Below are 13255 nucleotides of genomic sequence, written 5' to 3' on the forward strand. Positions count from 1 at the left end.
CAAATCAGATCATACTGAAACCTCAACTGTGTCAAAACTTCACTAGCTCCCTTACCTGTGCTCAAATCAAATTAAATATTTTCAAAATATAGAATATGGCGGTTGTAAGGTATATGTCGGACAAAATTGATGTTTAATCACTAGAATATGTATGCCCCCGTTGCAATGCGGGGCAATTAGCTAGTATTTCTATTGTTTTATTTTTGTTCTAAAATATGTATTTCAAAAATGTTCTTTCAAAAATACATTTTCAAAAAGAATTTATAAGCTAGAATTGTATTTTGATAAATCCATGTAATTTGAAAATATTAGCTTCAAGTAATTAGAATTGTTCACATTTGTTTCAAAAAGGTAGTGTAATTAAAATTGTTTAGATCATTTTCTAGAAAAAACCATATAATTAATTAGTGTTCAATTTGTTTTAATATTATATAAAAAGTGTACCATCTGTTTAAAAAATGTTATTGTATAATTTCGAAAGTTTTCACATCTTTGAAAAGTATTCATTTATTTTTAAATATACATTCATGTAATTTTAAAAAGTTCGCACTTCTTTAAAATTGTTCCCTTGTATGTCTACACAAATTACTAAATGTTTGTATAATTTTATGATAATTCTATGTATTTTAAAAGTAGTAAAAGTAAAAAATTAAAAAATAAGAAGAAGAGAGTAGAAGAAACCTAATAAGAAAAAGAAAAGAAAGAAGAAAAGCCCGAAGAATACCCAACCAAAGACCATAAAAACTCAAAAGGAAAAAAAGAGAGAAAAAGTGGCTACAAATGGTCTGGCCAAGTGCACGTATCCCATGTGCGTTTGGTCGTCACTTTGATGCGGGGAGCTTCGTACAGGAAACCCCCTTAAAACCTCAGTCGGAATTGTTGGGCCTGTATTCAACTTGAATCAATAAAGGTTCCCCGGTCCCAAAACAAGTCTTTTTTTTGCGGGAGGGTCCTAAAATAAGTCAACCGTCCGTTGCAAAGTAGACACACATATTCCGTAGAAAAAGGTACTACATGCATACACAACAGGTGGAGAGCAGCACTTTGTGTGTATATTGTGTATGCATACATACATGCATTGCATATCATCATGAGCAATCACTCTTGCACATAGAATGACTGCTCCTGATGATATGTGTTTCCAAATACCTCAACAACTATATATGTATATCAACAATGGATACATGAATGCTAACCAATGGTATATATTTACGCGCGCACACAAGCCCGCGGTGTTTAGACAATTTGATGATCCTATCGCAGGATGATACCGCTGAGCGGCGGCGCCGGCTGCCAGAAGTCGGAGGTGTTGTCGGCGCCCAGACGCGAGGTAATGCACGACACCGGCACCAGGCACATCCCTCTGCTCCTCAGATCCGACTTCTTGCCCTCGACATCTTGTGCATCCTACATATGTACCAATCGAGTAGTTTAATTAGTATTTGTGATCGATATCGACGTATACGAAGCAAACAAATGCAAATGCGTCTATACATGTTTGTACAAACCTGTTGGGGACGGGCTGCTTCTGCCGAGGAATTTATGTGATCGCCATGGTTCAGCTGCTGCACGCACAAAAGAAAGACCAGTTATAGTTAAGGTTGATTATATTCGGAGCAAAGTTGGATAGAAGTACGTGCGCTCTCGCGTTTTTTTGACGCGAACAGCAGGAGCTCTGCCTTTGCATTATAGAAGAAAGAGAAGTCATTACAAAACCACTAGAGCCTAGCTCAGACACCATACCCATGCACTCAGAACAACATGAAAAAAAAAACACCACATCACGGGAATTCTCACATCTATACTACAGTGGTCCTCTTAGTTGCCTCCCAGAATAAATTAACCTCCTCCTTGATGAAAACAGCCAGAGAGATGGCCGTCCGCTCCTTCTGATAAAAAACCCTCCGGTTTCGCTCCATCCACAGATTCCACGCGATATACGCGGCCAAAGTAATATCCTCAGATACTTTCTCTTTTTCACCCGTAGCAGAATACAGCCTGAACCACCATTCCCCAATCGAGGGTGCCGACGAAATAGCATTGTACATTGCGCTGCTTGTTCTGCTGAACTGGAACCAAACCTCCTTTGCATAGCAGCAGGACAGAGTTAGGTGTTCCGCGGTTTCCTCCTGTTGATCACACAACCGGCACATGGAATTATGTGACCACCCTCTCGCTCACAGACGATCTGCCGTCCAGTTCCTATTTTGCAGGAGCAGCCACAAATAAAACTTGACCTTTCCTTCCATCTTGCACCTCCACACCCGGTCCAAACCCGGCATCGCAATCCTAGCTGCAAACTGAATTTCATAAGCAGAGCAAGCAGAGTATGCAGCATTTGCAGTTAAGTCCCAACTGATGCAATCTCTATTGTTGGACAGCGTCACATTCTGCACCTCCCCCCAAAGCCTGATAAACTGCTCGATCTAGGCATCAGTATGCATACGCTGTAACCCTTTCATCCATCGCCCATTGTCCATCGCCTCCTTGACCGATAACCTTTTGAGGCGGGTCAATTTGAAGATCTCCGAAGCAAGAACAACAGGTGCAACCCCATTCAGCCATTTGTCCATCCAGAAGGAAGCAAGAGAGCCATCACCCAACTGAATTGTGGTACAGCTCGAGAAGAGCTGCTTGTCAGAGCTGTCGCACGGCGTCGGGGTGCCCTTCCACGGCCTGTCCACCTCATCCCATCGAAACCACTCCCACCTCAGCCGCAGAGCCCGGCTGAAACATTCAATATTCTTCACTCCTAAACCACCATATTTCTTGGGGGAGCAAACCAGCAGTCCCCTCATACTCTCGCGTTTTAGAAACAGAAATGGGCATACATTCTGTGACAAGTTATATGTGCGTGTGCTAGTGAAAGTTCTCCCCAGCACCTACTCATTTATCACGTATACAGATGAGTACACGTAGGTGCCTTCTATACTACTCCCTCCGTCTAATAATATAAAAGCGTTTTTGACAGACAGTCATTCATCTATTATATTATCTCTTCTGACACATCAGAAACGGGCATACATTTTGTAACAAGTTCTTGCTATCAAACTTACTTTTGCACTATTCATGTATACGTAAGGTTTATTTCGCAATTCTTAGAAATGTGCACATGCTCTCTTTTAAAGCTAGCCAACAGAAGCATGTGAACAATCCGCATTTCAGCATTGCACGTACAGGCGTGCAAAAAGTTTGCCTGAAATGATATAGGCATCTAGCGGACGTGCATACATCATTGGCTCACATGCGGTAGCCAGCACATGCGTGCATGTCCCTACCTTAATTGCTCCGGCAATATGCACCCTGTCGTATCTTGTCACCGGTCAATCACTGTTACCCGCTAAAAATCTGGACGCCAAAGTTGGCGCCCTAAAACGAAGATGACAACCGGTGGGAATTCCGTGAAAATCCAACTTAAACAATCTAAATATATTATAAAAATGAGATATTGGGTGTATTATGTTATTTTTTATATCAGGTTTAAATTGTAAATTGATAAATTTTCATTGCATCTTTGATAGATAAAAGTACAAACCTCCGGCAGCCTGATATCAAGTTTATAGGGGTAAAAACATACCCCCTCCGTGGTGCATAGGGCGTACACATGCTTCAAGGTCGGCAGTTTGACTAATCAAATACGCATTACATGTGAAGAAAAAAAATATGTTTAAAAACATTATCCATATATGAATCCAATGTTATGCTACTGGTGGCACATGCCACATTATTAGTTAGCCAATTCGGTGACCTATAACCACACACACATCGCCCTATGCACCCGACCAGAGGAGTACTTTTCTGCTCATTATTTTGTGTTTTATCAGATTACGAACTTTGGACTTGTGGATAGTGAAACTGTCAATGAATTCAGATTTTCACTACTCTGGTCAGTAGGTATTCTTCATAAACATGATCAGTTCGTAATTTTCATTTCAACTTCACCATGTTTACAAATAATGTACTTTTTTGGCATTTAATTTGGGCTGAAATAGGTGGCATGCGCGCTACCTAGTGGAGATCGGACCGTCCACCCTGGATAAGTGCGCCCAGTGTCCAGTTTGAATTGGCTAGGTGCACCCAGCAATTTGTACCCTCTAAATTCAAACATTCTATTAATTGTAAAACGCACATACCTTTTATCTAAGTCTATTTACCCATTTTCATATTTCTAAAACAATTTGGACTTATCCATGACCCATTTCACAAGTTGAATAGTAGAAATGGGCTTGGATCATCATCGTACTCCCTCCAGTTCATATTAATTGTCGCTGATTTTAGTAAAAGTGTATTAATTGTCGCTGATTTTAGTACAAATTGTAATAAATCATTGTCAATTAATATGGATCGGAGAGAGTATTAAATATTTAAAGCTACTTTGATTCACAAGATTCTCAAGGACAAACACCAGATTGGAGTGACATGTCCTCTTGAATCCTATAGGATTAGAAAGCCACATGAATTTGGGAGAGAGAGAGAGAGAGAGAGAGAGAGAGATTCATAGGAAAAAGCAAAGGAATTGTACTAAGGTGTTTTAATTGATGGAAAATTCCAAAAACTAGGGTGCAAAAGCAATCCAGGGGCATTTTTTCTAAAGATATCGGATGATTTATATATATAGGAAAAATCCCTAAGAGCGCCAATCCTCCAAATTTCTATGACATTGCTTTGGACAAAATTAAATTAGGATATGTTAGATGGAATGGGCCATCTAATTTTGTGACGACGGTTATCACCATTATTTGTCGTGTAGGGTGTATGGTTTGATGTGGCTACCACATCATTCAGTCCATACAGTGAGTCCACGTGGCATCTAGTCCATGATGAAAAAAATTGTAACAACTTTTTGATGGTAAAAGAGTCATAGCAAATTAATGAAGAATATTATTTGTCGTGAACTTTATGATAAACATTATAAGATTGTCACTAGTTTCCATTGGTGATGTTCAGTTGGTTACCAATGCACCACTAGTCTTCACAAGTGATGTCTACCCTTAGGCCATCCTTTCATGAAGAAACAAAGAGGTTTTCTTCTACAACTTAACCACTAACCACACTTCGCCATCTACATTGACGAGTTGACATTTTGCAGCCATCGACAAAATGTTTAGTGCCGATATTTGTTACTACTAAAGGACACAATGCACACGCCAATGGTGACTAGTGCATAAAAAACTCATGGATCGAGTTTCCAGCCATGCCAAGGGAGCTATAGCTTCATCCATCACCTTGTGTTGCCACTATCCGCCACCATCGCCCGCCAGAGGAGGTCACGCCGCTGCTCAATCGAGACCACTCTATATGAGAGGCCAACATCACTCAAGAAGACATCCTTTCTTAGCCACCCATTGTAATATTCGAGGAGGATATTGGAGATGTTGAATTTGGTTGGTGGAGGCTGAAGGTGTCATGGATGTTTGGTGTAGGTTGTCGACATTGAAGAGTAGGCCAAATGCAAAGGACTCCTCAACCTTGGTGACGAGCCCATGACGCCTCGGCCACAATGGTGCATGACACACTACATGCGACTCTGCACATTCCTCCTTTCGTGCTTCAACCAACGAACCCTCAACACATGATGTTGATCTCATCGACAAAGAAGTTATGGCAGAGGAGCGTGATCTTGACCTTGGCATAAAGGAAGTCGATGTAGCGGCGTTGATGAGAGGTAGATGAGAGATAAGTAATGGAGGAAGGAAATAGGAGCCGAGGGATTGTGAAGAGTAATAGAGGAAGGAGATCATGAGTGGTGGTGGAGAGGGATCATTTCAATGGATATGCTAGGGTTAAGGTTAGTTAGGCTTGTATACAAAGGCAATAGATAAGAGGATCATTCTCGGACGGGCTTTTTTAGTTGGACGAAGTTGCTACTAACATGTCTTATTATACATGATGGCCACTACTGAGTTGAACAATAGTGACAAGCTTGACAATGTCACCACCGGCAGCCCCCTTTATTGGCGCCCGTGAATGATGTCTGTTTCGTTAAATCTTTGTCACTGTTAGAGTACGTCATGCTACCAGGTCCGCAACTGCCCATAATTAGTGAAATCTAGCATATATTGTGACTATGGCACCCAACTAGTTAATATTTCCTCTTGCAGCCATGTCTCATGCACGTAAACCTATGTGTGGGCAACTTGGCCTAACACTTAAGCCCAAATGCCGGACAGCTGGGCCGGACTCAAGCTCTAGTTTTCTGCCGAGGCTTGGCCCGAAAGCCCAATAAAACATTGAATTACCTGGAATCTAGGGTTATTTTTTCGACACGGTAAAATTAGGGTTTTAGTAAAATATAGATGTAGCAATGTATTTTATATTCAAAACATGACTGTTATTAATATATTTTAATAATTGAGTAAAGCCCCCGTTTGTTTGTTTTGAGCTGAGCTCGGCTGAGCTTCAGGACTGGCTATTAAAAAGAAAATATCTAGTGAAATGATCAATCGGTGCACACTATGCACCAAAGCTTTTGAGACCATTGAATGGAAATCTAAGAGACATAGTCGGGCTAGAAGATGGATTGTTTTCATTTTGCGAAACATACCTCATACTATATGAAATTTAACCCGCACTCCACGCTTTGCCCAATCCCATTAGTAAATGTAGCGTTTATTTCTAGCTCCAAACACAAAAAGGGTATTATATTTTAAACCACAAGCCCAAATTCAGATCTGATTTGACCATCCTTTTTCTTTTGTATTGATGAAATGTTCGAAACAAGACCAATATAGAATATGTTTTGAAACATTTTCGAAATATTTTTTTGACACTTGACCAATATATTTATGAAATAACTACAAAATGTAGGATAGTGTTTCATTAAATTTACTCAAACATGTTGTTCTTATAAAGTTCTTGTGTAAGCTCCCCGTTTACAAAACTGACCCATCAAGTTTCAAAAAGCAGGAAAAATAATTAAAAAATGTATGCAGCATCGATCTTGTTTTTAAGAGCTTGTCAAGATGAACATGTTAGTGGAAACGGATAAAAAAATGGCATATATGACCCACCCTTTTTATAGTTAGACCAAAAATTAAACACATGGAAATATTAATGGAGAGGGATGTGGAGTTTGGGTCAATTCAAACAAAACAGAAGGACTATTTTGAAAATAGGCCATCTACCCATCTTCCAACTTGACCCTCTCCCTCGGTTTCACATCCAATGGCTGCACTAGAATCGGGGCATCCGGTGCATAAATTGACGGGTACATGTAATGTGTCCTCGGCTATTAAAAGTTTGGCATGAAGCCAACCCGGCCCAAGGTATGCCCAGGTCAGTGGGTGTCATATATACTATGTTGGCTTTTCTCAAATAATAATAATGACAACGATGATGATGATGATGATGATGATGATAATGAGTCGGCAACTTCATTGAACTATTTGTGTTACAATTAGCTAAAGCCATGACGTTAACAACATCCATAAATATGTCATTCTCAAGAAAAACATCCATAAATGTGTGTGTGTGTGTGTGTGTGTGTGAGAGAGAGAGAGAGAGAGAGAGAGAGATGGGTTACTTACAGCTTGGTGACGTACGGAGGCACCAGTGCCATGTCCCAAGTATGGGTAGCTGAGCGCCTGCGCACCATGCATGTACACGGAAGAACGAGTGAACATCAGTCATGCACATGAAATCGTACGTAACGTAAACAAGATTGTGAAAAAGAAAGGGGACAGAGAGACGAGCGGTAGAGAAGAAATAGAAAGAGCTAGACGAAGCACATCCAAAGCATGAAAACACAGGCACACACGCACATGCAACTTGCTGTTGTGCTGATTTCCACGCACGCACTTTAAGAGCGTGCTCTTACACCCAGCCCCACCCTTCCCCCTTTTTGTTTCGCCTGCAGCTCACGTCTCGCTTTTACAGGTAGCCAGGCACCACAGGTAAAATTTGCCGCCCCACACACACCTCTATACGTTACCCTGGCACTGCACCATGTTGCATGGTAGGTGTCATGCGTATTTGTTTAACACACATACTTGCATATTACATGAAAATGCCACCAATATTAAAGTAAAGGAAGCAGTGCATGCATGCATGTGTAAAAATTATACGTAGAAGCTAGCAACTACTAGAACTGAATATCAAAACTTTGCATCAAGCATTGGCAAGCTGCTGTCTGCACCTCTTGATGCAGACACCAGGAGACGAATAAAATCTCAACTCCTGAGAAATCAAACACACTACGAATATGAAGAAAAAATTAGGGCCGCTCGTGGGGAAGAGAGAGACAAGTTAAGGACGTTGGACCTCTATTTGACCCAGGAGGAATCCGATATAGCCAATAGTCTCTTGCAGCACGGACGCAGTGTCGGTCTGGTAAAATGGGAACAAGTGTGCATATATGTCAGTGTACTTCCTTTGCTGCATAAAGTGAAAGAATGTGCAGCTAAAAATAAAGGGCATGGGCAAAAGCTTCACATATATGCATTCCCATTCTATGTGTCAGCGGCCGCAAAAGAATATATTTTGCTAGCTTTTTGGGACCTGAAGCTTAATTACACACTGATGCACTAGAGGGATGAGCTCGCAGGAGAGATCATGCATAAGCATATTTGACATCAAGTGCTAGCTAGAGTGCAGTGCAGTGAGGTTTAACATTAACGTACAACTAAAATGGTGTAATACCTTGCCAAATGGGGAAACTATTTGGTGAAGTGCTGTTATTTTATCCCCGAGCTTCTCCTTCCTTACCTGAAATGACAAAATTGATGGGATGCAAATATGAATACACACCTTTTTTTAGCCAATATGCACATGTAAGGCAAGAAGGACTTTTTGTTGTATCTTAGCGTGTTCTATATCTTTTCCATATATCTGAAATTTTCAACATATTTCTCCAGTAACGAGCTTAAAACTCCCGGTTTCTGCATCATGTGACGCACACAACCATCTTTATTAAAATAGAGTATCCCATATCCGAAGTAGTATAAACAGCATAAACAAAGGCCATACTACACACCCAAGTTTCCAAGGGTGATACTTTTTTAATTAATCACTTTGGTACGTAAATACATTTAGAAAAAAAGAAAACAATATTACCATAGATCTATTTGTCACACACGAATGAGAAAATATAGATGAAGGTTCTTAGTTTCTTGGGGTTTGCAACGGTAACTTCAAAAAAAAACTTGATAACCGTGTGGACAAATAATTCTATCTATGCCTATGTTTAAGTAATTGCCTGGCTCTAGGAATGGTCGAAGCCATACCAATCAAAAAAAGATGTTACCAACACTAAGAAAAAGATGTTACCAAACAAACCTGACCTATTGACCCTTTTGCTATGGCAAGGCCTTCAACTTCATATATCCCTTTTTTAGGTCAATCCAGAATATAAATACATTCAAACTGAATCGTTTTTTTTTTTGGACATTTCATTAACACCTCTGGATTTATTATCATAGATAGTGTTCGAGATCCAAGTGATATATCATGGTAGCCTTAGCTATTCTTATCGAGAGATGGCCTTCTCATTAATTTGGTCAATACGTAGTACAATAATATGCAGATTGTGTGATACAAAATACATTTTTTGCATGGATAATAAAATACTTGTTGCTGCATTCCAGTTTACAAGCATTACTTGATCCTTGTGGGACTATGGGCAAAGTATTCAATCATATTTTTACGCTCAAAATTGAACATTGAAACACTTGGTTCGTTTTACATTTATCAATAGAGGGTCTAACATTTTTATATGTGGTGCAAATGTGCAATATATTGTCTAGGAAAGGGAGATGGGTACAAGCGTTGACAGGCTCTTCTGCTGGTATAGACAGAAAATTACATACTCCAGAGAGAGAATCAGGATTCTAAGCTAGTAATAAGAAAGGAGTGCGTCAAGAATAAAACCTTCAGAATAGACTGTCCCGTTGAAGAGGCGGGTTGAACCCTAGCCTTCTTGGGAGCTGATCCAGTTGCAGTGCTGTTACTCTGGAAGGTAGAAAAAAAAGAAAAATCAAATCATGACTCTATTTCATCTTTAGTACAAAAAGAAACTGCTAACAAGAGTTAATTAATCCCATGGTTGATATTGCCCAAATTAACACGGATAGAATCCGATGTGACATTACACATATAAGTGAATCTCTATGCCCTCCCCGGCGAAAAAAAAGGATCTCTACACCCTTAAGAAGATATGAAGTATGCACATGAGAAGTTTTTGTTTTTTGAGAATCTTGGAATTAATATTATTAGCTTTACAGAGAGTATATACACGACACACACACATATGGAGCTAAAGGTTTTGTATAATCAAGCAACGATCGATTCTAATTAAAAAGCGTCTAAGAATACATAGAATTGTTTGCGAAACAACTGCAAGCAAAGAAATATACCTTGCAAATTAATTGGAGGAAACGACAAAGAGTTTATGGGGGATTTCAGCCATGCATGAAGTGAAATTCAGTTGATCACCTCAGACGAGTTATCCGATTGTTGATTCCACAGCTCCGGTGCGGGCGCCGGCGCCGCGCCGTTGGAGAAGTCCAGCAAGCCGCCGTCGAGGTTCGAGGTGATGCATGACCTTGGAGAGAAAGCCAAGAGCATCTGGCTCAGCCGAGAGTTGGGCCCCGACGGCTGGATCTCCTCACCACCGCCATGGCCATAGAAACTGTAAGCTGGGGCTCCAGCCCGAGCCGCCATAGGACCCTCCTCTAATCCTTTTGACAGTAGATCTGACTCATGGTCTCCAACTAATCCTCCTCTGCTTTGTGGTTACCGACGCGTGCGTACGTACACATGCACCGTCCATACATGAAAAAACAAGTTAGTACTAGGAAGAAGAAACATGCATGTGAGATTTGCAGTAAAAGACCATTAGAGAGGGGGTTGATCAACAACAGGACAAAGCGTGCAGCTACTTAATTTGTACTGATGAAGAAATCTGCATGAATTGAAGGGCACCCTAGCTAGCTAGCACTAATTCTTGCATTAGTAGTAAGTAAATCACAGAGGACTGAGGGTGGGAGGTATAGACGAAGGTCTTTACAAAAGCATCTGGCTCCATGATTCTGGCATCTGGCTCTCCTCCTGTCCACCTTGAAAACTTGCAGGGGAAGTTGCAGCGCTGTCACGAACATCAGGAACTTGACCTGACGAGTGGTAAAGGAGCTGATGATCATGGGAGCAAGCCATAGAAGGAGAAGAAGACAGGAGAGGCATGTTGGTGGATTCCTCTTGCTCCTCCTCGGCACAAGGCATCAGCCCACTAATGATATTGTTGGCGTTGCTTGTGCCACCACACACCATCTGTTGCACCATGGTGCCCTTGAATTCTCCTCCACCTACCATCCTTGAGCACCAAACAATTGACAACAAATAATTCTTGCGGCTGCACCAATCAAATTTCCAGAGGATCTTGGCTGCCGCAAATTCCTATGCAAATCTTTATGGTATGGTAGCTTTGCATGTCCTCATCTCCTCTCTCTTTTTTAGAAATGGAGGGTCCAGTGAGAGAAAACAACAATGAGAGAGAGAGAGAGGGGGGGGGGGGGGGGGGGGGGGAAAGGATAGGACCTGTTTGGAGAGGAATCTGGGCTTTTGTTTTCTTTTCTCTTCCTTTCGCTTCACTCCTTTCATTTGTGAACTTCCCCTTCCACTTTTCTCCCTCCGCTCCCCTTTTGTATCGTTAATTAGTTTTCTTTCCTCTTGCCTCTTCCCGACCCACCTTTGTAATATTTTATATTATATATATATATATATATATATATATATATAGAATAGTACATGTTGTTTTAGGTATTCAATCCGCGGTCCTGATCTCGTTTCTTCGATTGTAGGGTAATTCCCGTATGTCTGGATTGCCACCTGGCTTCTTCCGTCACTTAGATGGGTCAGGCTAGGCCAGCGCCCGCGGTAAAAATTCTGCGCAAACAAAGATGCGTGGTCATTTATCTTGCATAGTCCCACCTTGCTCCATTGAATGAATTCTTGCCAATTTAAATACGTTCGAAAATTATCCGCAATATCAACCAGTCTCCTCAAGAATCAACAAACAGCCATGAGGACGTTATAGCTACTTCAACAGGATGGCAGAAGCGGGGTGGCTTGGTCGTGCTGGTTGGTGCAGAGGCAAGGACGTAGAAACGTAGAAATGGGGTGGCTTGGTGGTGCTAGTTGGTGCAGAGGCGAAGCAGAAACAGGGCAGCTCAGAGATAAGTATTCCTCTCAGTTAAGAACCAAGGTTATCAATCCAGTAGAAGAACCACACAATACCTCATGAACAACACCTACACGCGAAATAATAAATACTTACACGCAACACAAACAAGAGATTGTCAATCCATTGGCGGTTAATTGCAAGGATCGAATTTCGTAGTGATAGATAGATAAACAAAAACACAAAATAAAATAAAAGTACAACAAAGTATTTTTGGATTTTGATATATGATTAAAATAGACCCGGGGACCATAGTTTTTACTAGAGGCTCTCTCTCGAACATAGCATACGGTGGGTAAACAAATTACTGTTGGACAATTGATAGAAAAGCGCATAGTTATGAGGATATCCAAGACAATGATCATGTATGTATGCATCACGTCCGAGACAAGTAGACCGACTCATGTCTGCATCTACTACTATTACTACACACATCGACCCCTATCCAGCATGCATCTACAATATTAAGTTCATAAAGAATGAAGTAACGCCTTAAGCAAGATGACATGATGTACACAAAATAAACCCAATTAATATGAATAAACCTCATCTTTTTATTCTTAATGGCAACGATACAAGTATGTGTCATGTCTCTTTCTATCACTGGGATTGAGCAAGGCAATATCGAACCCATCACAAAGCACCTCTTCCTGAAGAAAATATGCCCTAGAGCCAATAATAAAGTTATTATTTATTTCCTTATTTCATGATAAATATTTATTATTCATGCTAGAATTGTATTAACTGGAAACATAATTGTAACGCCCACGATGCGGCTATATCTCCCACATGTCGAAGCACAACTTAGAGGCATAACCGCATTGTAAGCAATGTCGCAAGTGAGGTAATCTTCACAACAACCCATGTAATGAATAAGAAAAAGAGATACATAGTTGGCTTACAATCGCCACGTCACACAATAGCATAAATAACATTACATTCATCCAGATACACTCAAGGTCCGACTACGGAACCAAAATAAAGAACAACCCCAAATGCGACAAAGTCCCCGATCGCCCCAACTAGGCACCACTACTGATCGTCTGGAAAGGAAATGTAGTATCGTCCTGAGTCCTCATCGAA

General features: G+C 40.8%; 1 protein-coding gene across 4 annotated transcripts; it reads right to left on the reverse strand.

Annotated features, from left to right (window-relative positions):
- Positions 1-973: 973 nt before the first annotated feature.
- LOC125543428 (transcription factor bHLH68-like) lies at positions 974-11511 on the reverse strand. Of its 4 annotated transcripts, none has more exons than XM_048706761.1 (8): positions 11003-11510; positions 10429-10717; positions 9865-9945; positions 8638-8703; positions 8260-8325; positions 7527-7583; positions 1509-1562; positions 974-1407 (listed from the first exon to the last, which is right to left on the reverse strand). In XM_048706761.1, exons 1-8 carry the CDS (start codon positions 11302-11304, stop codon positions 1255-1257), a joined length of 1068 nt encoding a protein of 355 aa, XP_048562718.1. In that variant the 5' UTR covers positions 11305-11510; the 3' UTR covers positions 974-1254. The 4 variants fall into 4 exon arrangements, with proteins under 4 accessions (XP_048562718.1, XP_048562717.1, XP_048562721.1 ...); XM_048706760.1 differs by having other exon boundaries at positions 1509-1565; positions 11003-11509; XM_048706764.1 differs by lacking the exon at positions 8260-8325 and having other exon boundaries at positions 11003-11511.
- Positions 11512-13255: the final 1744 nt, after the last annotated feature.

This window comes from Triticum urartu, chromosome 3 (assembly GCF_003073215.2).
Source record: "Triticum urartu cultivar G1812 chromosome 3, Tu2.1, whole genome shotgun sequence".
NCBI classification, from domain to species: Eukaryota; Viridiplantae; Streptophyta; class Magnoliopsida; order Poales; family Poaceae; genus Triticum; species Triticum urartu.

Excerpts from the sequence above, each read along its gene's own strand:
- LOC125543428 (XM_048706760.1), bottom strand. The coding sequence starts at position 11,304 with ATGGTAGGTGGAGGAGAATTCAAGGGCACCATGGTGCAACAGATGGTG. Across the intron at positions 9,946-10,428 it reads AATCGGATAACTCGTCTGAG|AGTAACAGCACTGCAACTGG; the intron begins GTGATCAACTGA and ends TCTACCTTCCAG. Across the intron at positions 8,326-8,637 it reads TAGTTTCCCCATTTGGCAAG|ACCGACACTGCGTCCGTGCT; the intron begins GTATTACACCAT and ends CCATTTTACCAG.